The sequence below is a fragment of the Schistocerca piceifrons genome, chromosome 2 (genome assembly GCF_021461385.2).
Source record: "Schistocerca piceifrons isolate TAMUIC-IGC-003096 chromosome 2, iqSchPice1.1, whole genome shotgun sequence".
Lineage (NCBI taxonomy): Eukaryota > Metazoa > Arthropoda > Insecta > Orthoptera > Acrididae > Schistocerca > Schistocerca piceifrons.
In genome coordinates this window covers 681293773-681320557 of record NC_060139.1, presented here as the reverse complement: position 1 = coordinate 681320557, position 26785 = coordinate 681293773, and the positions used below count along the sequence as shown (strand labels likewise).

At 42.7% G+C, this 26785-nt stretch overlaps 1 protein-coding gene across 1 annotated transcript; it reads right to left on the bottom strand.

The window, feature by feature from the left end:
* Nucleotides 1-919: 919 nt before the first annotated feature.
* Nucleotides 920-25897, bottom strand: LOC124776864 (invertebrate-type lysozyme 3-like). The gene is made up of 4 exons (XM_047252042.1): nucleotides 25765-25897; nucleotides 21533-21700; nucleotides 15608-15681; nucleotides 920-1422 (listed from the first exon to the last, which is right to left on the bottom strand). Exons 1-4 carry the CDS (start codon nucleotides 25832-25834, stop codon nucleotides 1288-1290), a joined length of 447 nt encoding a protein of 148 aa, XP_047107998.1. The 5' UTR covers nucleotides 25835-25897; the 3' UTR covers nucleotides 920-1287.
* Between the last annotated feature and the right edge of the window lie 888 nt (nucleotides 25898-26785).

The window sequence follows — 26785 nt, the reverse complement described above, 5'->3', positions numbered from 1 at the left end:
AAATAACATTGGAAGTAGTCTTTAACCCCATATTCCTCCCTTCTCAACCACTGCTCCCATTCATCACTATCGGTTATTGTAACTGCCATGTGGTTTTTGAATCTGTAAATAAACATTTACTTCCTGTTTTTTAACCCAACTGTCTTCAAAGTTTTGGGGAGCGTAGTTCATTCAACGTTGTCAGGAGTTTTTCTAAACCTACAAAAGGATAATCGGTCATTTGCATTTCTACAAGCTGTATTCTAAGATCAGTACTGCCTTGCACGTTCCTAAATTTCATCATAATCCAAACTGATATCCCGAGATATCAGCTTCTACCAGTTTCTTTCATTTTCTTGTAAATAATTTGTGCCAGTATTGTACAATCATGACTTATTAAACAATGTTTCGGTAGTACTCACGCATGTCAACACCTACCTTTTTTGGATTCGGAATTATCACTTGGACTCTGAAGGAATTTTACTTGTCAAAAATATCCTGCACGCCATGTTGAGTTGTTTTGTCATGGCTCGCTCTCTCAAACATCTTTCTTCTTTCATTTTAAAAGAGCGGATTGGGTCATGTTCATATGATATGACTGTGATCGAGAGAAACTAATTCAGATTTTATCTCATAATATTCATTCCTTTTCCTTGTACAGAAGTTATTTCATTTGAAATCACTTATTAACAGTGTCTGTTTTTATATTTCTCAGCCTTAAAAAGTGAAATTTAATATGCTGAGTACTATTATGTACTTTGTGTTCAAACTGCGATATAAACACACAATAACCGGAAAGCTGCTAGAAAGTTTTGTTTGATAAGTCCGGATGTACCCTCAATGTTCAGAATGGAAAAATACCTTTTGCCTGTTAACATTAACCTGACAGTAGATAGGTTGTATTATAATAAAGTAATCAATTAATAAAAATAATCATTACTTCATTCAAACTTTTTGGCTCTTTAGTTTATTGCGACATTATATTGTGTGACACAGATACACTGATTACCCAATATGAGCTTGAATGGATACGATGAATACTATGTGGAGTAATTATCAGATGTGATTGTCTTTAAAAGAGAACTATAAATTGCTGTCTGAGGTCACAAAAGATTCTTGTTCGATTGAACAGAAAATGAATGTGAAATGCAAGTTTATGTCCACAGGGTGAATACCACACATTTCATTATGCTAGGTACGATTCATGTGTTGCCGAAATTCGAGGCACCTCAGTATTGCTGGGAAATTACGCCGTCAGTGTAGTGTCGCGGAAGGAAACAAGACGTTCTCTGACACCATCCTAAAGGCTTATCCCAATGCGTTCTGGCACTGCAGGAACCGGTTCTGGAAGCCCAGATCTATCTGGCCATTGCAGGCGTTCCTGCCGAGTCGATGAATGGCTGCATAGTCGAAGCAATCAACCTGCCCATCACCGTTACAGTCCTGAAATAAATGAAGACAAATATTATCAATCCATGTTCGAAGGCACTCTACATTAATAATCTGTAAAATATATATTAATTTCGGAAGTGTGCAAGCAATATTTAGGAAACGTATTGCCTCCTATTCACTTCAGATTTGATGTTCCCCATGCATCATGAGGCTCCACATGAATTAACAAATCGTGTAAAGAGCACCTTCAGCATCACAAAAGTAACATAGATCGGAAAAAACTAGGTGGAATTCTCCATCCCGCAATCCATATACGGCTGTTCTATAAGTTCCCGTAATTAGTCTTGGGCAATTCTTGCATAATTCCTTAGAACAAGCTGCTGTTTTTCTTTTGCATGATTTTCCATACAAACTAAATTTTAAAACTTAAAATAGCGAGCTGTGCAGATACAACTATCTGTCAAACGTCTCTCCTGCGTGGCCTTTGTAATTTCTGCCTTCCAGTCCTTTCTCTGTCTATCTCCTCTCATCCTTCCTGGAGGTCTCCATGGACACACTTTTGCATGTATTCTGTTGCTATTCATGTGTATAATTTAGCCATACAACTCCAATAGTTTCCACTCTATCCAAAGCTGATACTATTTTCATAATTTGTGAAGTATCTTCTTCCTTATCCTACTCACTTTTGTGATCTGACGACACCTTTTTCAGAACCGAAGTCGATTATGTGGAGCGTTTCTTTCATTTTTTTTGTTAGTGTCCGCACTTTAGCCCGGAAAGATCTTGAGTAGTCGCTTCTTCGTAGTTTTGCAGGTACTGTACACTGAACAACCCTTCCATCTGCTGTCAGTGTGACATTCAAGTACTTAAATGTTGCACTTTCAATAACACCCTTCTCGGTTTTCAAGTCACGCCCTTCGTCTCTTACGACCGTACTCTGTGTTTTAAAACAATTATTCCCATACTTAACCCTCTGTTTTCTTCCACTAAATTTCTGTATTCTTCCTCATCCTCGGCATCGATGACTTATTCGTCTGCAAGCAGTAAACCATACATATTTTCATTTTCTGCTCGCATACCCATACTTTAGCGATTTCTTCTCCAGTTTTTAACTGTCTCATCAATATACAGAACATCTTTAACAACGAAGGGAACTGCAAGAGCTTTATGCCTTCTTTAATTTTATCCTGATAAAGTACTCTGCATTAATATAGACTGCTGAAACTTTTTTGACATTCATTGCTCCTGTATGGTTTTTAATCCCATCATAATTTATACTTTGATGACAGACGACCTCCAGTGACATTTGATCTTTTGTAAGACAAAGAGTAAAAAAAAGAGCAAAGATTTACAGCAGACTGCTCTTGTGAATACTGATGGTATAATACGCATACATGGATTGCACAACCCATGCAACAACATATTTTAACGAAGAAAGAGAATCACAAAATTGAGATGTTAATTAACTATTAAAATGTGTAATAAAAGTACAGGAGGAAGTTTAACGTCCCGTCAGCGTAGAAGTCAGTAAGAGATGTTGCACAAACTCGCACAAGAGAGGACCGATGAAGGGAATATGCAAGTGTAATATTAGAAATAATTGAGCTGAGGTGAGATATTTTGTTAGAATGATGCTCGGGAATTCTCGGATTTGTGAATACAACGCCAGAATATGGTACAACAAACTACATAATGTCATAAAACACTACTCTACAAAACCTAAGGACGAGATAAGTAAAGTAACATAAAATATTAACAACTCGGTCAGAATTAATGAAAGTGCGGGAGCTCGTTTCCAGAGGTGTCCCAGCCATGCACAGAGAGTTGAACGCCACATTACGAGAGGTTAGCACGACTACAGCGCCAAATGAAGCTAGCCGTGCAACGCGATGCAGTCGAAGAAATGGGAAAAGACACTGTGTCAATCAGCGAGCGGTTACGATGCACTATGGCGGTGTTCGTCTTTACAGCATGGTGCGGAGACGTATTTGGGTGACTTTACATGGGGAAGAATCGTCGGGAAACTGGAAGAAGGAGTTTAGTATTGTTTACAGATTTGTTTCCCGTGCGCGATGAGCGTTCCGAATCAGAGGCACTGTTGCTAGAAGGAGAGAGGGAGGTCCCCACCGTCAGTTACAGGAGCACATAACGGCTGCATTGTGTAACAGACAAGAAGGGACACACACGTCAAACGGCAGGTGCAATTTCAAACACATTGCAGCAATTTCACATGCGGCAATGACCATCCAACAGTCGTTAACTGCGCAGGTGGAGGAATGGAACGCTCTACCAGAAGAACTTCTTACCAACCTTGTGCCCAGCGTGGGAGCATGTTGCACAGCATGCGCTGCCGTCCATGGCGATCACACGCCCTATTAAGAACGGTGTTCCCCCCCCCCCCCCCCCCTTTTAATGTTCAGGGAACCATTAGAAATCGCAGTGGCTTCAGTGTACACTACTGGCCATTAAAATTGCTACACCAAGAAGAAATGCAGATGATAAACTGGTATTCATTGGACAAATATATTACACTAGAACTGACATGTGATTACATTTTCACGCAATTTGGGTGCATAGATCCTGAGAAATCAGTACCCAGAACAACCACCTCTGGCCGTAATAACGGCCCTGATAAGCCTGGGCATTGAGTCAAACAGAGCTTGGATGGCGTGTACAGGTACAGATGCCCATGCAGCTTCAACACGATACCACAGTTCATCAAGAGTAGTGACTGGCGTATTGTGACGAGCCAGTTGCTCGGCCACCATTGACCAGACGTTTTCAATTGGTAAGAGATCTGGAGAATGTGCTGGCGAGGGCAGCAGTCGAACACCTTCTGTATCCAGAAAGGCCCGTACAGGACCTGCAACATGCGGTCGTGCATTATCCTGCTGAAATTTAGGGTTTCGCAGGGATCGAATGAAGGGTAGAGCCACGGGTCGTAACAAATCTGTAATGTAACGTCCACTCTTCAAAGTGCCGTCAATGCGAACAAGAGGTGACCGAGACGTGTAACTAATGGCACCCAATACCATCACGCCGGGTGATACGCCAGTATGGCGATGACGAATACACGCTTCCAATGTGCGTTCACCGCGATGTCGCCAAACACTGATGCGACCATCATGATGCTGTAAACAGAACCTGGATTCACCCGAAAAAATGACGTTTTGCCATTCGTGCACCCAGGTTCGTCTTTGAGTACACCATCGCAGGTGCTCCTGTCTGTGATGCAGCGTCAAGGGTAACCGCAGCCGTGGTCTCCGAGCTGCTAGTCCATGCTGCTGCAAACGTCGTCGAACTGTTCTTGCAGATGGTTGTTGTCTTGCCAACGTCTCCATCTGTTGACTCAGGGATCGAGACGTGGCTGCACGATCCGTTACAGCCATGCGGATAAGATGCCTGTCTCATCTCGACTGCTAGTGATACGAGGCCGTTGGGATCCAGCACGGCGTTCCGTATTACCCTCCTGAACCCACCGATTCCATATTCTGCTAACAGTCATTCGATCTCGAGCAAAGCGTGCAGCAATGTCGCGATACGATAAATCGCAATCGCGATAGGCTCCAATCCGACCTTTATCAAAGTCGGAAACGTGATGGTACGCATTTCTCCTCCTTACACGAGGCATCACAACAACGTTTCACCAGGCAACGCCGGTCAACTGCTGTTTCTGAATGAGAAATCGGTTGGAAACTTTCCTCATGTCAGCACGTTGTAGGTGTCGCCACCGGCGCCAACCTTGTGTGAATGCTCTGAAAAGCTAATCATTTGCATATCACAACCTCTTTTTCCTGTCACTACATTTCGCGTGTGTAGCACGTCATCTTCGTGGTGTAGCAATTTTCATGGGCAGTAGTGTAAATACCGTCTTCAAATAAAAGTGCAATTTCTGGTCGTCTCATTGAATATTTATTTCGTTTACCTTATGTACCATACGGTAACAGTTCTTTCTGTGCATGGTCCAAGTTTCATAGGACCATGTTATTTTGCAATGGTACATCATGTGAATGCTACTTTCGGTCCTTAAGTTCTGCGAGGAGAGTGTTGTTCGTGTCGTAAGATTTTGAGTGGTGTTCGGAATTCTTCTCAAAAAACTGGGTGTGAGATCTTAATGTGTCACATAGTGGCGGGGTCACGTATTATTTCTAAGTCGTCAACCAGCTACGGCTACCTGTCCCCTTTTTCAACAGGATCTTCCCAGGTTTTTATCCATTTTATTTAGTTATCCCGCTGTGTCTCTCTGGGATTTTATTACGGGCTTTTCTGAAGTACACCTTCTTGGGGTTGCTTCACGATTCCTGTGGTGGAATCAAACGTAATTTTCCACTTTATTGGTGGTCTTCCATAGATTTTTACCATCTTCTTCGGTATATCATTAATGCAAGGGCGCTGATAGCCTTGCTGTTTAGCGCCCTCCGCCATAAATCATCATCATAATCATTTTCATATCTAATCTAATACTCTCACCGTCGCCAAATTTGATTCGACCACATTAATGTTTGTTTTACCTTTGTCAAAGTTCATCTAACGACTGCTTTTCAACACTTCATCCATTCTTTTCAACTGATCTTCCAATTATCAATTATATCGTCTTTGGTAAAGCTCGAAGTTTTTATTCCATCTCATTGAACTCTGGTTCCCTATCGAAATTTCGACTTCGTTTCCGCTACTGGTCACGCAGCGTACGGTCTGAATAACATCGGGGATAGACTGAAACACCGTCTCACTCTCTTCTATACTGCAGCTTCCATTTCATGCCATTCGACGATTATAACTGCAGGTCAATTGCTACACAACTAACAGATAATTTCCGCTACCTGTAGTTTACCCCTCTTGCCTTCAGAATTACGATCAGAGTGTTCTAGTCACCACTGTCAAAAGCTTTCTCTAAATCTACAAATGCCATAAACGTAGGTTTGCCTTTCTTCACTATCTCTTCCAAAAAGAGAAGTCGTAGACGAATATTGCCTTCCGTATTCCTACATTTCTCGGGAACACAAACTGATCTCTCCTTCAGATCTGATTCTGCTTTACTCTTACCACTATTGTGTAAATCTTTCATGTTCGTATTTTGTAATCACGACGTATTAAAGTAATGATTCGTTAATATTCACACCTGTCGTACCGCTTAATTAACGGGATATATTATTCTTGTTTTTGTAACGAGACACCATCACTAAAAGATAAAGATATTGCAAGTGACTGGTGAGAATAATATGTCCCGTAGGCATATAAACTTTGCCGTTGATATTTCCTTATGCAGCGATATGCATCGCATTTCGACTCAAGGGAAATGCGCACGGACGTTGATTTCGTTCCTTACAGAGATCTTGTTTTGTAGTCAGTAGGTTTCTGTAGTGTCATATGTTTTATATTCGATGCAGTCTGTCGATAGTTCCTCCAAGGCAGCACCAGCAGACTGCCGTTATTCGCAACACCTGAGCCCTGTGCTCGTCCTCTGAGCTCTGTGTTTAGGCAGCAGGTCGTTACGTGACCATCTCCCGCCTTCACGCATCCAACGCATGATGCGTAGCTATTATCACAGTAGCATTCTTCCGGCATTTCCAGTCCGGGGACAAATACATTACCGCAACTTCTGGGAACTACGTGGAGCTGCTGCGTTTTAACGTACTAATCTGACATGGCCTCTCGTTAGTGAGTGAACGAGTAGTCGTTAAGAACCAGAGGTCTCCGGCTTCTGGGAAACGTTATCTGCTGCACGTCACAGATGTGAAAGAAATCTCTCTTGTTCATCTGTTGTTTATGGTACAAGCACTGGCATGTTAATGAGATGTGTTGATTCTTCGAAAAATTTAGCCGTCACATTCATGCGGAATTCTCTACGCTTCGTGTTTACTTTACACGTGGACATTACACAAAGCTAAACACACTCCGAACTAGATTCTGAAAGTTATTCTTGATTAAGGCCAAGTTCATACATAAAATATATTTGACTTAGTTGGATGCGCATCTTCGCTTACTGTTTTCGAGTTGCTACGACATGGGATCGGTAGCTACTGGCCTGTCTTCAGTTACCCGCCGAGCGAAATACTTAATCCTCAGAGCTCGTGTTCAAAAGACGAAGAACACAAATTTCGATCCGGTTATCCTGTTTTTTGTTTAGAATGGTTTATCTGAAATCAATTCAGCCGTTTGTACGGACGTGTCCGCAAGGGAGTGCATATCTTACCTGACGACCTCCCCCAAGATGCAAAGCTCTTACGGGCAGGGTTTCTTCTGTGCATCCAATGTTATCTAAATCTTCAGAAATCTAAAGTGTTTCACTGATAGTGATAACGGATAACCAGTTCATTCGTAAGATGTTGAAACATAGTGCTTAGTGTGTCCGAAGAGGGCCAAGAAAAGTCAGCTGTGAGCAAACGAGAGTGGCTGTATCGGGGAGTAAAATTGTTAAAACATGTCACAGATCTTTCCTTTGCCAGCAAGAGGGGGTTCAATAACCAAGGCAAGAGATATTTTCTGAAAGCAGATTGGTTTTATTCAGTATTCCAATACACCATATTATTTCCCACTCTTTTGGCTACAACCCCCTATTTTTCAACTTTATCTCCATTCAATGCGATTGCCTCACACCACCTTACTGGGACGGCCTGTATGCCCCCGTGGTACCACTCTATGGTCGACGTCGGCACCAACGTCTCGCTGCATCAATAACATCCCCGTCATCCACGTACTGCTCCAGGGGAGTGCATCCTTCATTGGGCCAGACAGATGGAAGTCGAAAAGTCCGAGATCCGAGTCCGTACGAAGGATGAGGAAGAACAATCCAGTGAAGTTTTGTGGGCTCCTCTCGGGTGCGTAAACTTGTGTGAGGCCTTTTGTTCATTGCCAGATCTCTGTGGACATTCTGCAAGCACCTATCAATATCTGCGTGCTATTGTTTTCCCCAAAAGAAACTCAGTGAGAGCTCCCTGCTTGGAATACACCTCCGTTACAGACGCTATTTTGAAGGCAACGTATAGCGCTACCACCTGTCGAAACTTCCTGAAGCTATAGGACTGAAGCGGGAATATTCCACGATGTCCCACAACAAATTCAACGTTTTTTAAACGGAAATTGACCGAGAAGAAAGAAACATTGCATTACTTATTGACCGCCCCTCGTATATCAGTTCTTCCAAGTATACCGTTACAGTTCGCTCGAATTAATGAGTACCACATTCTGTCACCTGATTGCCTTACAAGGATAAAATTTCAGAAATTTTTGAGAAACTCATACCAGTTCTGTACGGTGTGCCTTGATTTGCTGTTACATACGAAGCTCTCTGTGAACATAGCTCTCGTCCTCCTTACATTTTTCTACTCCTCGGACACCTCGTGCTGACATCGGGGCAATGTCGAGAAATAGAACTTCTTCCATCTGAAATGTCTCTGGCCGATTCTCCGTATTTAACTGGCACCCATGTGAGGACTTTCAAAGTATTTAGAAAGTAAACCTTCCAATTTTTGAGAAACATGTGCCGAGAAACCAGTTTGGATGGACGAGACATGTCGACCTATTACATAAGCATAATCTGCCGAAGAAGTCATTTTATGTTGAGCTATGAAATGGAAACTGGTTAGAAGAAGGGATCTCCACTTCAAGGAAGTAGGCAAGCACAGCGACACGAGTGAATGCAAGGGCGTGAGTGAAAAGTTCATAGTTCTCCGAAGTCAACTAACGTAAGTGATGCCAAATGCTTATTAGGAGGAGTAACTGCAATATGTAAATGACATACAATGTATAAGACAAACATCTATGACCTGAACAGTACTGATCCGTCGCCTCACCTTCAAGACAATAACCTAGAATCAGTAACCAAGCAGCAGGCTATAGACTCACTAGCCAAGCAATAGGCAATCATAGGAAAAGTGCAGATGCTGTGTGGAGCGTAACTGTGTGTGTGTGTGTGTGTGTGTGTGTGTGTGTGAGTGAGTGAGTGAGTGAGAGAGAAAGAAAGAGAGAGAGAGAGACAGAGAGAGGAGGGGGGAAGGGAGGGAAAGAGAGACAGTGAGTCTGTCTGACAGTGACGTTGTAATGCCCTACTGCAGATCATTTGTCGTCGCCTCTCTTAGACAACTGGATACGGGTCGACACATATATCATTATGCGGTGCACAGGGGATGAGCAAAAATATGGAAACACTGAAAGCGCAGCACATTTGCATGCCTAAAAGAGGGCAGGAAAACTGTTGGCGTTCAAAACAGCTCCCACGCCTCTGGGAAAGAATATATGCGGGCTCTGAATGGTTTTCAAGGGAATCTTACACCATTCTACCTGCAAAATAGTGGCAAGTTCAGCTAAAGATCATGGATGTGTTTAGTAATCCTTCTCTCCAAAGCAGACCACAAACGCTCAAAAATATTGAGATCTGGTGCCTGCTGGCCAGAGGAGATGCGACAGTTCATCCTCGTGCTCACAAATCCAGTCCCGAACGATGTCAGCTTTGCGAACATAGGTCGTATTAGCTTGGAACACACCATAATCACTGGGGAACAAACATTGTACTATGGGATGGACCTGACAGCCAGAATGGTCACATAATCCTATGCAGTTATGCGACCGTGCAGAGTATCCACGGGGCTCATGGAATATGACAATATGACTGCACCAATCATCATCGAACCTCCGCAATGTTTCACTCTTGGGACGTAAACATGGCTAGAACTTAGAAACAGCGGGCAGCAATACTCATCCTTCCATCGCTCCATAGTCCGCCACCATTACTTAATACATACTTTCTTGCGCTTTTTGACTTAGTGGATGATGTTTTTCCGCTTTCCTTGCAGACGGTATAAATCACAGATAAGGCGCCTCTTGAAACATGAAGCCCTTCGTCTATCCTGGTTATGGAAGCACCCATCATGTGAGCACCAACAATCTGCACACGTTCGAATTCAGTTGGCTCTGGCATAATGCACACACAACTTTGCAGAACAGTGATCTGATCGCGACTGACACACTATGTAAGAAAAAGTATCCGGGCACCCCCAAAAACATACGTTTTTCCTATTACGTTCATTGTGCTGCCACCTACTACCAGTTACTTCATATCAGCGACGTCAGTAGTCATTAGACGTCGTGAGAGAGCAGAACAGCAGAACGGGGCGCTTCGCGGAACGTGGTCAGGTGATTGGGTGTCACTTGTGTCATACGTGTGTACGCGAGATTTACACACTCCGAAACATCCCTAGGTCTACAGTTTCCGATGTGATAGTGAAGTGGAAACGTGGAGGAACTCGTACAGCACAAAAGCGTAGAGGACGACCTCGTCTGTTGACTGACAGAGATCGCCGACAGTTGAAGAGGGTCGTAATGCGTAATAGACAAACATGTATCCAGACCATGACGCAGGAATTCCGAATTTCATCAGGATCCACTGCACGTACTATGACAGTAAGGCGGGAGATGAGAAAACTTGGATTTCATGCTCGAGCGGCTGCTCATAAGCCACACAAGAAGCCGATAAATGCCTAAAGACGGCTCGCTTGGTGTAAGAAACGTAAACATTGGACCATTGAACAGTAGAAAAACGTTATGTGGAATGACGAATCACGGTACACAATGTGGCGACCCCATGGCAGGGTGTGCGTACGGCGAATGCCCGGAGAACGTCATCTGTCAGTGTGTGTAGTGTCAACATCAAAATTCGGAGGCGGTGGTGTTAGGGCGTGGTCGTGTTTTTTCATGGAGGGGTCTTGCATCCCTTGTTGTTTTGCGTTGCACTATTACAGCACAGGCCTACATTGATGTTTTAAGCACCTTCTTGCTTCTCACTCTTGAAGAGCAATTCGGGGATGGCGATTGCATCTTTGAACACGATCGAGCACCTGTTCATAATGCACTGCCTATGGCGGAGTGGTTACACGACAGTAACGTCATCCCCGTAATGGACTGTCCGGCACAGAGTCCTGACCTGAATCCTATAGAATACCTTTGGGATGTTTTGGAACGCCCACTTCGTGCCAGGCCTCACTGACCGACATCGATACCTCTCCTCAGTGCAGCAATCCGTGAAGAATGGGTTGCCATTCTCCAAGAAACCTTCCAGCAGCTGATTGAACGTATGGCTGCGAGAGTGCAAGCTGTCATCAAGGCTAAGGGTGGGCCAACACCATATTGAATTCCAGCACTACAATGGAGGGCGCCAAGAACTTGTAAGTCATTTTCAGCCTGGTGTCCGGATACTTTTGACCACATAGTGTAGCTGTTTACTCGGTATCAATATGGCAGACTTCGCGCATGCGCCTTAAATTTTGACGCTTGACTTGCAGCCGAGTTTCTATTCTGTATGCTCCTTATTTTGTGACTGCAGTGTAAATTTATTTGCGCTTTGATTGGTGGAACTAGAGGCAACAGATAACTGCACATAAGTATGAAGCTTGTAATTCTAAAATTGCGAGTGTGAGATTAAAAATATTTAGGATATAAAATTGATTTTAAGATATATCCTCCTCAATGAAGAAAAAACTACTAAAAATGGCGCCCGTCTAGAACTGCAATCCTCGAGTGGTATACTGATCACGTCTTGTTACCAGAATACACCAAGCAAAACAGCCAGTATGAAACATCTGCTGTTGAACATCTGCTACCGCTGAACAAATGCGTATAGACGAAGAAGGGACCCTCAACAAAAGAAAAAAGGAACCTCAAAAAAGGAAAAAAAAGCAAACAGAGATCGCAGCAAATCAGGAAATTCTTCGAAAATGGCTTTGTTGCCGGAATCACTTTTTCGTTTAACAAATGATGTTGCTGTTTCTTTTTTAAAAAAAATAGTAAAATTTTCAATCTCATATTGTGGCTTCTTTTACGAACACAAAGACAGAAATCAAAGCTTTAATCTGTGCCTGTGCTTCTGGACTGTACTTTTTCAAATAAGAACCAAAGCTGTTTTATTGTTATCTACGTTACAATGTTCTTTGAAGTGGACATCAGAGGACTATGTAAAATCTCGTGCAGTTAATCTAACCAAAAAACAGCTAGTTTAGATCGAAACAGGTGTTTATTTTTCCGATACAGTAACTGGTTTCAGTCATAGAACGACCATTTTCAGACCAGTACATAACTCCACTGATGACGCGTGGAGCCAGTAAGTGGAGCTGCTGTACGTGCTAAGAACCACCAATCAACAAGAGCTGCTGCACGTGCTAAGAAGCACTAGCCGACAACGGTGTTGTTGATTGGTGCCTCTTAGCACGTACAGCAGTTCCACTTACTGGCTACACGCGTCATCAGCAGTGTTACGTACTGGTTTGAAAACGGTCGTTCTATGACTGAAACCGGTTACCAGAAAAATAAACACTTTTTTCGATCTAGGCTGTTTGTTTTTGTTAGATTATACCAGTTATGACTTCAAAAATTATTTCGTGAAAGTGGAACTTTATTTTTATGCACACCCGCCTTTGAGTATTTATTGTATATCTTAAAAGTACAAGTTCATATTGTAAACGTGTGTAATTTTATATTTTCGATTTAAGAGTTACAAGATTTAGTTGCATGTTCCATAGATCAATTGAATGATACTTTTATCGAAATGATGAAGAACGAGTCAGTTTACATGATATGTATATGTGATTGGTGTAACAGTAATGCACTCTACTCATGTAGCTACAATTAATTGGTTTTTTTTTTTTTTTTACTTATTTTCACAGGCTCGCTCTTTCAATAAATCTGCCCTAAGACATGAACCAAGTTGACACCCTCCATGTCTTCCTGTCCTGAGTATCCTCTTTCATTGTTTGTAACTTCTTCCTCTCTTCACATCTGTTAGTATTCCAGACCTTCTTGTTTCTCTCCCTCCTTTCATTCTACTTTTCTCTCCAAGATTATAGCACACAATTCCTACGTAACATGTGCCCCACCCAAGATGTTTTTCTCTTGTGTATCATCCTCATGCAGTTCTTCTCCTCTTCGACCCTGCTCAACATCTCGTCAGTTCTCATTCTGCGATCCATTTCACTTTCCCCTTCCTTTAAGCAATATACTTTCAAATTTTTACACGATACTCAAATGAACATCCTGACGGATATGTATATTTTAAGGAGGAAAAGTTGTTTACAAAACTCTCGAAAAGTGTTTGAGCAATGAACTTCAAATTTTTACACGATACTCTAATAAACATATATAAGCTACCGTGTAAAGGTTTTCTATTAAAACTGGCTGCAAAAAAGAAAATGCAATATAGTCCTGTTAAAATGTGTGGTTCCCATTTCTTTCTCGCTGCAAATTTCAGCTATGACAGGAGGGCATGTAAACCAGTAGAGAAATTTTTTCTTCCATATACATTCTTTCTCTTTAAGCGAAAAAACTGCAAAGAACGAAACTCGTCTACCTTGAAGGGGGAAACCAGATGGCGCTATGGTTGGCCCGCTAGATGGCGCTCCCATAGGTCAAACGGATTTGGACTGCGTTTTTTAAATAGGAACCCCGATTTTTCATTACATACGTAAAGAAATATGAATGTTCTGGTGGACCACTTTTTTCGCATTGTGGTAGATGGTGCTGTAATAGTGACAGATGTATAAGTACGTGGTATCACGTAACATTCCGCCAGTGCGGACGGTATTTGCTTCGTGATACATTACCCGTGTTAAAATGGACCGTTTACCAATTGTGGAAAAGGTCGATATCGTGTTGATGTATGGCTATTGTGATCAAAATGCCCAACGGGCGTGTGCTATGTATGCTGCTCGGTATCCTGAACGGCATAATCCAAGTGTCCGGACCGTTCGCCGGATAGTTACGCTATTTAAGGAAACAGGAAGTGTTCAGCCATATGTGAAACGTTAACCACGACCTGCAACAAATGATGATGCTCAAATAAGTGTTTTAGCTACTGTCGCGGCTAATCCGCACATCAGTAGCAGACAAACTGCGCGAGAATCGGGAATCTCAAAAACGTCGGTGTTGAGAATGCTATATCAACATCGATTGCACCCGTACCATATTTCTATGCACCAGGAATTGCATGGCAACGACTTTGAACGTCGTGTACAGTTCTGCCACTGGGCACAATAGAAATTACCTGACGATGACAGATTTTTTGCACGCGTTCTATTTAGCGACGAAGCGTCATTCACCAACAACGGTAACGTAAACTGGCATAATATGCACTACTGGGCAACGTAAAATCCACGATGGCTGCGACAACTGGAACATCAGCGATCTTGGCGTGTTAATGTATGGTGCGGTATTATGGGAGGAAGGATAATTGGCCCCCATTTTATCCATGGCAATCTAAGTGGTGCAATGTATGCTGATTTCCTACGTAATGTTCTACCGATGTTACTACAAGATATTTCACTGCATGACAGCATGGATGTACTTCCAACATGATGGATGTCCAGCACATAGCTCGCGTGCGGTTGAAGAGTGATTGAATGGCATATTTCATGACAGATGGATTGGTGGTCGAAGCACCATACCATGGCCTGCACGTTCACCGGATCTGACGTCCCCGTATTTCTTTCTGTGGGGAAAGTTGAAGGATATTTGCCATCGTGATCCACCGACAACGCCTGACAACATGCGTCAGCGCATTGTCAATGCATGTGCGAACATTACGGAAGGCGAACTACTCGCTGTTGAGAGGAATGTCGTTACACGTACTGCCAAATGCATTGAGGTTGACGTACATCATTTTGAGCATTTATTGCATTAATGTGGTATTTACAGGTAATCACGCTGCAACAGCATGCGTTCTCAGAAACGATAAGTTCACAAAGGCACATGTATCACATTGGAACAACCGAAATAAATTGTTCAAACCTACCTACGTTCTGTATTTTAATTAAAAAAACCTATTGTTATCAACTGTTCGTCTAAAATTGTGAGCCATATGTTTGTCACTATTAGAGCGCCATCTATCACAAAGCGAAAAAAGTTGTCCAACTGAAACATTCATATTTCTTTACGTACTACAGGAATATATAATAAAAAATGGAGGTTCCTATTTTTAAAAAAAACGCAGTTGATATCCGTTTGACCTATGGCAGCGCCATCTAGCGGGCCAACCATAGCGCTATCTGGTTTCCGCCTTCAAGCTAGACAAGTTTCGTTCTTTGTAGTTTTTTTCGTTTGACGCTTATTTCGTGAGATATTTGACCCGGTCGCGATCAATGGACCACCCTGTATATATATCCGAGCAAGTGTAAGTATCACTGCATTGTGCTCTCCTACCAGATAAGTGATATATATGCTAGTCGTATACATACTGATGAGACGGAGCACTTACCGTGGCGTACTTGGACATGTAGGCTCCCACAGCTGAGGCTGCGCAGTACACGTCTGACGAACATCGCACGTAAGCTGTAACGAGGCATCACAGTTAATTAATCAACACAAAATGTCGACAGATTCTACCGCAATAAATGTTTAAAGCTTAGAAGGAATAGGTCGTTTGAGACCAAGTAATTTTTGGTAAGTTATTAGGTACAAAGTTTCACTAACAGTTAAACTGAAGACTGTTTACGTAAAAATGAGGATGATTGCTTTACTTGGATTCAGGACTCCAATTAAAATAATGAGTACTTCAAGGAAAAGTGCTTAACGCTAATGATGATAGCAAAACTGTCTCAGCTTTTTTCTCTTCTTCATTTCCTTTTACGATATTACATCAGCCCATTTTACAACTTAAAGATGCTTATTTGTAGATACTAACAGTTATTAGTTGATGGAGAGTTCTTTCTTCAATATTTATCAGTGTTACTATAAGTAAAACTTCTGAATACGAAAAAAAGGAGGAGAAAAGTTTGTCCTTCTTGTGTTTGTCCTTCTTGTCTAACAATATCGAACTGCAAAGTTTCTGTCTATGCAGTCGATGAGAAGTAATGGCAGAGCTCCGACTATTTACGGAGAAAAGATATTAGTTTACTTTGGAACTACGTAAAATGTGTGCCCTTTCTGACATTTTGGGACAGAGAAGTCGAATGCTTGAAATACAGAACAACTTCGTCTAAACACTGTTATTCTAAAGAGAAAGCGAAAGCACTTTATAATGTTACGATTTACGTTTTTGCATGTTACATTCATGCTTAACGGGTATAAGTGCAGATAATTCTGTGGTGACTGAGGACGTGTACTGAACAACGTTACATTAGTATTTACGTCATTTTCAGACTAATAATTAAGCCTGTTACAATTCGTATGATCTTATGTTGGTTAGTACCTCCAAATACACTCTAAGAAAAAGGAATCTAAGCCGAAAGAATTTTCCGAACTGGTCGGAAATCGGTACCTGTGATATACAAGTACAGACAACTAAATTATTACAGTTTTAGAAAATTGGCTGATTTATTTAAGAGAAGAGCTTCACGGAGTGAGCAAATCAATGACGTGTTGGTCCATCTCTAGCCCTTATGCAAATAGTTATTCGGCTTGACATTAATTGACAGAGTTGCAGGATGTCCTCATGAGGGATATCATGCCAGATTATGCCCAATTGGAGGTTTCGATCGTCAGAGCTCCAAACTGATTGGAAGGCCTTGCTCATAATTGCTTCAGACGTTCTCATTTGGGGAGCGATCTGGAGGTCTTGTTGTCCAAGGCAGAGTTTGGCAAGCACAAAGACAGGCACTCTAAACTCTCGCCATATGCAGCGGGCATTATCTTGCTGAAATGTAAGCTCAGGGTGGTTTGCCATGAAGGGCAACAAAACCAGACGTGGAATATTGTTCACGTAGTAGAAGCTTCAGTGATGGATATCCCTTTAAACCGGGCCACGATGACCATCGAAGATGTGCGTGGAGACGCAGAGGACAGCAGTGGGTTACCAGCCTGAATGTCGCCCGCCTTATGGCCCGACAACGAGGACTGATGATTTGGGACACCGTTTCATTTCACAGCAATATCCCTTTGCTTATCATCTGCAGCACTCTTACAGCACAGCGGTTCGTCCACATATTCTACGCCCCGTTTTGTTGCCCTTCATGACAGGTCATCCTAGGCTTATATTTCAGCTAGACAGTGCCCGTCCGCACACAGCTGAAGTTTCTACAGCTTGTCTTTATGCTTCCAAACCCATCCTTGGCCAGCAAGGGCACCAGATGTCTCCCCTGTTTGAGAACATTTGGATCATTGTGGGCAGGGCCCTGCAACAAGTTCGGAAATTTGACGATCTAACGCTTCAGCTGGACAAAATTTGACATCATATTCCTCAGGAGGACATCCAAAAACTATATCAATCATTAGCAAGCCTAATACTTGCTTGCATAAAAACCCAATGTGTTAGTGACTTGCTCAATTTGTAAAGCTCTTTTTCTTGAATAACTCATACATTTTTTTAAAAATTGTAATCATTTGTCTGACTGCTCAAGTACATCACAACTGTAGATTTCTATCTCATTCGGACAACTTCTTGGTGGTGCCCTGCTTCCCCCCCCTCCCCCCCCCCCCCCCCCCCCCCCCCCCTCAGTGGGTGTATATGGCAAGAGCGAGCCATTAATATTTTCCCCAGGGCACAGGTCAGGTGTTCAAGTGCGAACACATGGATGAAAGACGGCTAGTCTATACTGACAGGAGTAGTGCACTTAGTGGTGCAGTAACGACTATGCAGAAAACATCAGATCATGAAGTTTGTGATGTGTTTGTGGGATGACTGACGCAGACCAAGAACAACCAACACACCGATGTGTGCACATATTAAAGTACAACATTGAAAAATATCACACTTATATCCATTACACCCTGTACTTACGGACAGATATTTATGACCATTGGAAAGTCTACACGCCAAAGAAGTACGTGGCACACGCAACTCTGGTAAGTAAGTGAGTGGGCGATGTGAGCACACTGGGCTCTGTCGATTATGTGATCCCAAGGTACTTGTTTCACACAGTAAATCAAGGCAAGCTGAAGGTGCCGGAAGTTGGCACTACTGATAATACAGGCATGTTTCAAAGAAAATGGCTCTAAGCACCATGGGACTTACCATCTGAGGTCATCAGTCCCCTAGACTTAAAATTACTTCTATGGACATCACACACATCCATGCCCGAGGCAAGATCCGAACCTGCGACCGTAGCAGCAGCACAGTTCCGGACTGAAGCGCCTAGAACGGCTCGGCCACAGTGGCTGGCATGTTTCATTTGGCTGAATATCCGAAGACCTACAGCCTGACTGCATTTGAACACAAAGATCTGCGAAAATGAAGACGCTTTGGTGACAAATGGCAGACACGAGAAACGAACAGATTTGGGTTCGACAAGTATTTAGCCAACCATTTCTAAGCCTATGCAATTTGAATAACTTAGGTCATCCTAATACAGAAGGTTCTGGCAAGTAACTTAAGTTCGTCATCATGTTTTAGTTAAACACCAAAATTTAGACAGTTTAAGGTGTCTGAACCGTTGGTCAAAACTTCAAGGAAAACTGGTAAATCTGTGTGTAGGAAAATGTTATTTGAACCATACAGACTTTTCGTTTAGTCTCCGAGTAATCGTTGATCTACTTATTGGTAGGGTATTGTTAACATTTTCCACATTCGAAAATCCTTAAAGGCAGATGGTTTTAAAGTATTCCAGAATATTCGAGAATCTCAGTGGGAACATTAATGTATCAAACACATTAAAATACGCTTCACATAACAGACGTGTGTCACTCTACGATCTGAAGTTTTCGACCTATTTTTTGTGAACCCAACGGCGGTTACTCTTTACTTGAAAGTAAAACTAAATGTTGTAGGTGCTTACAATGAAGCGAGACACAGGATTTTTTGTCCGGCCTCGGGGTAAAATGGTTCTGCTTAATAGCGGTGTTTCTTCAGCAGCGTTATGTACACAGTCTCTATAAATAAATACTGACTTTAAAGTGATGACGCAACGTTGTTTTTGTCGGATATTACGACAGCAACTCCTGCGCGTTCTTTCGCAATGACTGGGGAAGAGCAAATGTTCGTCAGCATGCTTGTTCAGCTGCGGCTAATAATTTCGATATCAGTGATGCAACGTGAAATAAAAAGTGGAATTCTTATCAGAGCTAAATTAAGTACATTAAGAGTATTGGGTATGAAAAGAACGCTGCAGGAAACGAGGTAGTGTAGGATACAACCCGTAAGTAGAGAGCCTGATTACTAAATCACAATTAACGACTAAAGCTAAGATTTTGGTATTGTTCTGTTATTGTTACACACTTATGGAGTTCTTCCTTCTTCTGCTACTGCGCTTCTGGAACTAGATGGCTGCCTTTCCTTGCTCACCGATTTGGTTCTCCTTTACATGATCTTCTTACTTTAATCTTGCACAGTGTATGGTACAGCGTCTTCGCTGCTTGAGTGTTATGTTTTTGTCTCTCAATTTAGAACAGTGTAACCTTCGAATTTTTGTAGGAATTTCACTGAAATTATGCATTTGACGGCTCATTCTGCACAGCGGTCTTATGATGGTCAGGGGTCATTTTTCACACTAGAGTTTAAGTCTTGTTTCTGTGAATCATGGGAATCACGATAGAGGTTCACACTAGATGTGCTATAATTCGATACCGCGACTATGTTGAATATAAAACTTAAAATTTTTGAATTCCAGCTTCCAGAATTTATTTTCACTCCGCAGTGGAATAGATTAAAACTGTGTAACGGACCAGAGCTCGAACCTCAGCCTTTCAGAAGAAAATGCTCAACCGATTGAGCTACCCGCTTACACCAACCATATCTCCTAACTTTCAAACTTCTCCTAAGTTCTAATGAATACCTTGCCGGACATTGGGAGAATGGATATTACCGAGGTGTGACGTAGCAACAGCCTTGCAGATTGTTTTCAGCTTCGAGTCTCAGTCCAGAACGCAGTTTTAATCCTCCAGGAAGTTTCCAATCAGCACACACTCCGTTGCAGAGTGGAAATTATTTCTGGAAACAACATGGATAATTCGTGTATCCGTGATGACCTTTCTTCTAGGAGTGTAGTACCGCAAATTGTGCAGGAGAACTCTGAATTTTACAAGGAAGGAGCTGGCATCATACTGGCTAAAGGAAAGCTGGAAGAACGGGACCTAAGTTGTACTTGAATAGCACAGTCGATGGAATACTTGCGGGCGAAAGACAAACTTCTCAAATGCGAGTCCTTTACGGCGGACAAATTTAATCTGCCAGAAACTTTGCGTAGTAACTTCGTTTGCGGCTGTCTCAGCGTTTCATTTTACTCCTCGTCGGTATTTCAAATTTGGAGCATCCTTTTCAGTTTACTCGCTATCATACAGAAAGTTTTATCCTGCTTTTACTTCAAAAACATGGATCCCAGACAGGCATTAATCCATGTTTGTCACGCTATCTGTGCTATACTTACTAAAATTAGCGTTAGCTTCCAAATCGTATTCTGGAGTTGCTTATCAAATATTGGTACTGATATTTGCCATACAGTTCACAGCACTAGTTCTATATCAAAACATTAAAAATAATTACGTCATCACATTGCCTCATACTTAAATAAAATGTTCGACTTCTTTCCACGTCCGAGAGACATCACTCTGCGATACCTACAGGAGATGATTCTCTTCATGACGTATAGAACATACAAATATATATTTTTGTTCATGAACCAAGAAAGCTGTATTAACTGAAAAGCAATCTGAGGTTACTACCTCTAGCAAATATCAAGTTTGATGGGTGCAGTAGGGATAAATAAACCTGTTTTGTAGGACTATATCTGTGGCTATGCGCAATAGCGGCTCTTTAAGGTAACAGTGGCACAGAAGTGTAAATCTGCATAATAAATCTGTATACCTCAACAGAACGAGTAAGTCTTTAAGCATATAGTGTAAATTTCTTATATATTTCAACTATTCGCTATAACTTGATTTTGTAGTATTATTTCGTTTTTAACAAAATACATTAGAGATAGCAGAACTGAAAAATTTATCGTAACATATATTGCCCAACACGGAACTGACACTACAGGAATATGCGGTTTAATTAACTGGAACTGCGGGACAGAGGACAGTTACGCCATAAGCATGCCTGCATCTCAGAAGGAGAGATTACGTGTAGGCGAGGGTCTCTTGCCTTGTGCGACCGAGGTGGAGTTTGGGCAGTGTTGCTTATTGCAAGGCAGTGTGCATCTTTCAGATTACTACTTCCTTGTCGCTGAAGGAACTCTACATAAATGAATACAGTGACGAATTAAAACTAGCTAGTGCGTTGCCTTCACAGAGAGTGAGTGACGTGACTGACCTCCGTCGCTGTTGGCATTGTCCCCGGAGATGACGGGCTTGCCTGCGTCCGCCCAGAAGGCCCACGTGATCTTGAACGGACCACACACGTCGCCGTTGCAGCCGGAGTTCACGTCGCATCCCGACGCCGCCTCACATATGCAACCGAGGCACTCCTGAGACAACTGACCTGAAAAAAATGTCCCATATTAGGAATTTCACAAGTATTATGAAAATTGTGGTACCATAAAAATGGTTCAAATGTCTCTGAGCTCTATGAGACTTAACATCTGAGGTCATCAGTCCCCTAGAACTTAGAACTACTTAAACCTAACTAACCTACGGACATCACACACATCCATACCCGAGCCAGGATTCGAACCTGCGACCGTAGCGGTCGCGCGGTTCCAGACTGAAGCGCCTAGAACCGCTCGGCCACAACGGCCGGCTGAAGTACCATACTGCAAATGGATTTCGAACAGTCTTATCGAGAGCAGAGGATATTGACACCCGGTGCCATAGTACTATGTTAGGTAGTTGATTAACTGTCGGTTACAAGTATACGATTGAAAGTGACAAGTTAGACTCTTCTGCGAGTTGGAGGTATCTTGAGAGGTGAAGGAACGTATGAAAGTCAGAAAAAGTCTGTTAAATGACGACAGTATGACAGTCAAGGCGACTCGTGAAAATCGTACTGATTCCGGCTCTGTCTTCCAACCACAAACATGTCAAGACGTCGTGGAAGATCCTTTGTTGAACGGTATGCTATAGCGGCATTCCACGAATCGTGACCGGTCATATCGGCGTGGTTTCACGCTCGCTGGACTTACCAACAACTACAGATTTGCGAGAACATTAAGTAATATAGTGTTTCGTGAACTGAATTTTGTGTTGGAGTGAATGACTACCGAACCTCAGTATGGAGACTTTGTTTCCACGCCGAGAGTCAAACATTTATTGCAGTTTCTTCAACAGCCAGAACGTGTTATATAATGCTGAGAAAGAAAACAGCAGATTAATTTTCGTCCGTCTACTTGTATGGATCTTAGATGACACGGTACTTTTTTTCTAAAAACCTAGTCAACAGCCAAGGAGGCCTGTCTCGATCCTCAAGTATTTCAGTGTGCCATCCGTCTTCTGCACGCACTCACCTGGCTGTTCAGCTCACGAGCCGTCCATCTGTGGGAGGATGAGTGGTTGGAAATGACTGACAATAAGCTCCGTTTAGTCAATCCCACAACGAGTGTATGGTGTACTTCGTTGTAGCCCTGTCGACGGGACGTGGCTCTTCTCACTCGACTTCGGATAGGCCGCAGTCGTATGACGCACGGCTTCCTGGTCCGGCGAGAGGACCCTCCTATGTGTGGTGCTTGTGGCGTCCAGGTCACTGTGCGCCACGTTTTATTGGATTGCGTTTTATGTTCTCAGCAGCGGGCAGCGGCTGACTTGCCGGCGGATCTGCCATCTCTTTTAGGAAATACCCGAACGACTGTGGTTAAAGTTTTAAAGTTCTGTGACTTGTCTAATGTTTTTCCCGAGATTTTAGGGAGAGGGTCTTAATTTGCTCACTGTGTGACAAGCTCGCCCATGTTTTATGTAAGTGGCCAGCCTTTGACAATTTCCTGTGGCTTTCTTGCTGCTACGTTTTCCCTTTCCTTACGTTTTAATTTCTTATGTAGCATTTTCCTTCTTTTCTGCTTTCTTTGCGTATGTGCTTCAGTTTTATTAGGTCTGTCCACATTCGTTCCTTTTAATATGTGTCAGGGCGCTGATAACCTCGACGTTGAGCGCCCGTAAGCCCCAACACACGCACACACATACATAGTTCTTCAATTACAGACATCATGATGCAATTCTTTCATGAAATTCGAAACAAGTCTTGTTAATACACTTTACTACATGAAATCACATTTTTATTAGTTCCTCATATGACATGAAGAGTCAGTAAGTAACTGGGTCCGTTGCTGCTCTGCAATGTTAAAAATTTACCCGTGAAGGTCTGTGTATACTCCGATACTGGATGCAGCCGCAACGAAATTGGAAGATTATTAATTACATAGTGTTGTCTTGAAAAGCCATTGATTCCACAGTGACAAGCGATAGGAAATTCATAGTAAGTTGCAGATATCAAGTACAAAATCACTTAGCAGTAAATGTAAAACCACCTTTAACACAATAATACTATAGTATCACAGTAAGACACTAATGAAATCCGAACCAGAAGAGGAAAATACCAAAGAACTACATGCAGAACACAACACTGACGTAAGAAGATTGAAATCTTTTCCCACATAAATTGCCCATCGTTCTAAAAAATTGGACGTAACGCTGCTTATACACAGGGTTGTCAGGAAAAAGTGTAAAAAGCTTGTAAGGGTGTTGCAAGGTAAGATGTGCTAGAAAATAACTGTTAGAAAACAAATTCTATACGTTGCGCCGTTTACGAGTTAATTAGAATTGAAGTTGGCCCATCAGGCCCTTGCGCGCGCAAATTCAAGCGGCCCGCCAGAGACACTCGGTGTCGGTTGTTCACATAGCGTACGTTTTTTTTATTATTATTATTTACTCGTATGGCTAGGGCCCCCCGTCGGGCAGGCCGTTCGCCGGGTGCCCGTCTTTCAATTTGAAGCCGTTTCGGCGACCTGCAGTCGATGAGGATGACAGGGCCCAGAGGATTGACAATCCGTCACGCTGACCATTCAGCTACCAGGGGCGGACTAATGCGTACACGATAGCACGCAAGACTGCTCAGCCTGTGGCTCGCGTTCGATTCTTACTAACGATCCATGTCCAATTTTTATATTTCTGTCTTCTTCGGTTTTAGGTAAACAAACGAAGAACACATTTGGGGGCACAGTCCTTGGCAGGCCGCTTCAATTTAAGCACCCAAAGGCCTGATTGGCTAATCTCTTTGTTAATTAATTCGGAAACAGCGCGACGTATAGAATTTTTTTTCTCTTAACAATTATTTCTCGATACAGCCTACCCTGCGACAGTAATGCAAGTTTTTCAGACTGTTTCTGACAATCCTGTGTATGAAACTACTATGGGAATGTACGTTCAGTAGTGTGTTTAAATAAAGAGTAACTGTATTCATTTTACGATGCAGTCATACTAACATATTATTGGAATTTATTGTATAAATGCCAGATCATTATAAAGAGATGTGGGGAGATTAACAGAGTCGGAAGTTCTTCACGGTAAATGATGACAGCCAAAACTGTTGCAGGATAAAGATTTATTAAAATTCTTGACCACGGTTTCGGTATATCTAAATATACCTTCGTCAGAAGTAAAATATACTAAAATCACATCCTGCAATGGGGATTCATAAAAGAACTGTGCCAAAGGCGTCGTCAGTAGTTAAAACATCATCTCCATTTATACAACATAATTATGGACAGAGGGTCGATGCGAACACCGCTTAGCATTAGTACTGATGCTAAGCTGTGTTCGCATCGACCCTTTGGCGCAATTGTTTTATGAATCTCCATTGCAGGATGTGATTTGAGAATATTTTACTTCTGATGAAGGTATATTTAGATATACCGAAACCGAGGTCAAGAATTTTAATAAATCTTTATCCTGCAACTGTTTTGGCTGTCATCATTTACCGTGAAGAATTTCAACAGTTGCTGTTTCAGCCATGTTTAAAATCTTGGAGTCGGAAGTACTAATGGTTTCGGGTTTCTGTAATTCACAGAGAAAGGTATCGCAGAAATCCTGCGAATGTAAGCTGTCGGTTTCGGTCGTAACCTTTCTCAAAAAAAAAAAATGGTTCAAATGGCTCTGAGCACTATGGGACTCAACTTCTGAGGTCATTAGTCCCCTAGAACTTAGAACTAATTACACCTAACTAACCTAAGGACATCACGAACATCCATGCCCGAGGCAGGATTCGAACCTGCGACCGTAGCGATCTTGCGGTTCCAGATTGCAGTGCCTTTAACCGCACGGCCACTTCGGCCGGCACAATCCTTTCTCAAAATGATCATGATCAGGTTTTGGGTGAGACAGCTAAGAAAATCTACATATTTCTCCTTATGGATGCCGAACATGAAACACACCTCGTTTCATTCAATATCGCCAACCTCCAGATGTGAGCAACAATAAAAAATTAACATGAGAGCAGAGTAAACCACGCTTTGCCCAATAGGTCAGAGGTCACCTGACAATGGGGAGGCTGAGAAACGTTAATAGCACAGTGACAGCATTGGGGGGATCTCAAGCTGAAACTGGTGTGCGGACACGTACCTGCGGCCAGGGCCCACCAGGAGCCCAGGCAAGCGGCGACGAAGACTGCGGTGGCTGCGGCGTTGGCCATGCTCCTGCTTGCTGGCTGCTGGCTGCTGCTGCTGCTGCTGCGAGGACTACCACAGGCTGCTGACTGCGCTCCGGCGTGCGCGCTGCCGCCCACCTGTATATATAGCCGGACTTCGGATGGCCTCGGGAATCCCCCTCCCACCACAATAAGTCGCTCCCATTGACCGGCCAGGGCGGGCGTCACCTCGCTTATCCTCACCCGGAATCTTCTGTCACGGCCAAGGACTCGCAGCTGCCACAGTTCCTTCCACCCCGCTTGCTATCGACGTAGAGAGCAGAAGCTACGCAAGAAGATGACGTCACGGGAAAACAGTACAGTGAGATATCCTGTTACGCTAATTACGCTTTTCGCAGTACTCGATATGAAGACTGCTGAGAAAGTCGGCGAAGCACGTGGAACGTACAGCTCTGTACCGATCAAAAAATCGTTACTCTCTATGATATTTTACGTTCTTCTGGGCCCGCAACATAGTATACGTCAGTATTAGATATAATAGAAATTAATACTCCAAAACTAGATGCAATAAGGTAATATGCCGTTATAATGTTTTACACAGCAGGTCTGTATCGGCTTATTGCCATTATCAAGTGACGTCTAGTCGGAAGTGACAACATATTGCATCTATAGTAAAGTCTTTCTGTCATGTCTTGGTAAGTATAATACTTCTTGCAGCTGTTGTTGTTGTTGTGGTCTTCAGACCTCAAACTGGTTTGATGCAGCTCTCCATGCTACTCTATCCCGTGCAAGCTTCTTCATCTCCCAGTACTTACTGCAACTTACATCCTTCTGAATCTGCTTAGTGTATTCATATCTTGGTCTCCCTCTACGATTTTTACCCTCCACGCTGCCCTCCAACGCTAAATTTGTGATCCCTTGATGCCTCAGAACATGTCCTACCAACCGGTCCCTTCTTTTTGTCAAGTTGTGCCACAAACTTCTCTTCTCCCCAAT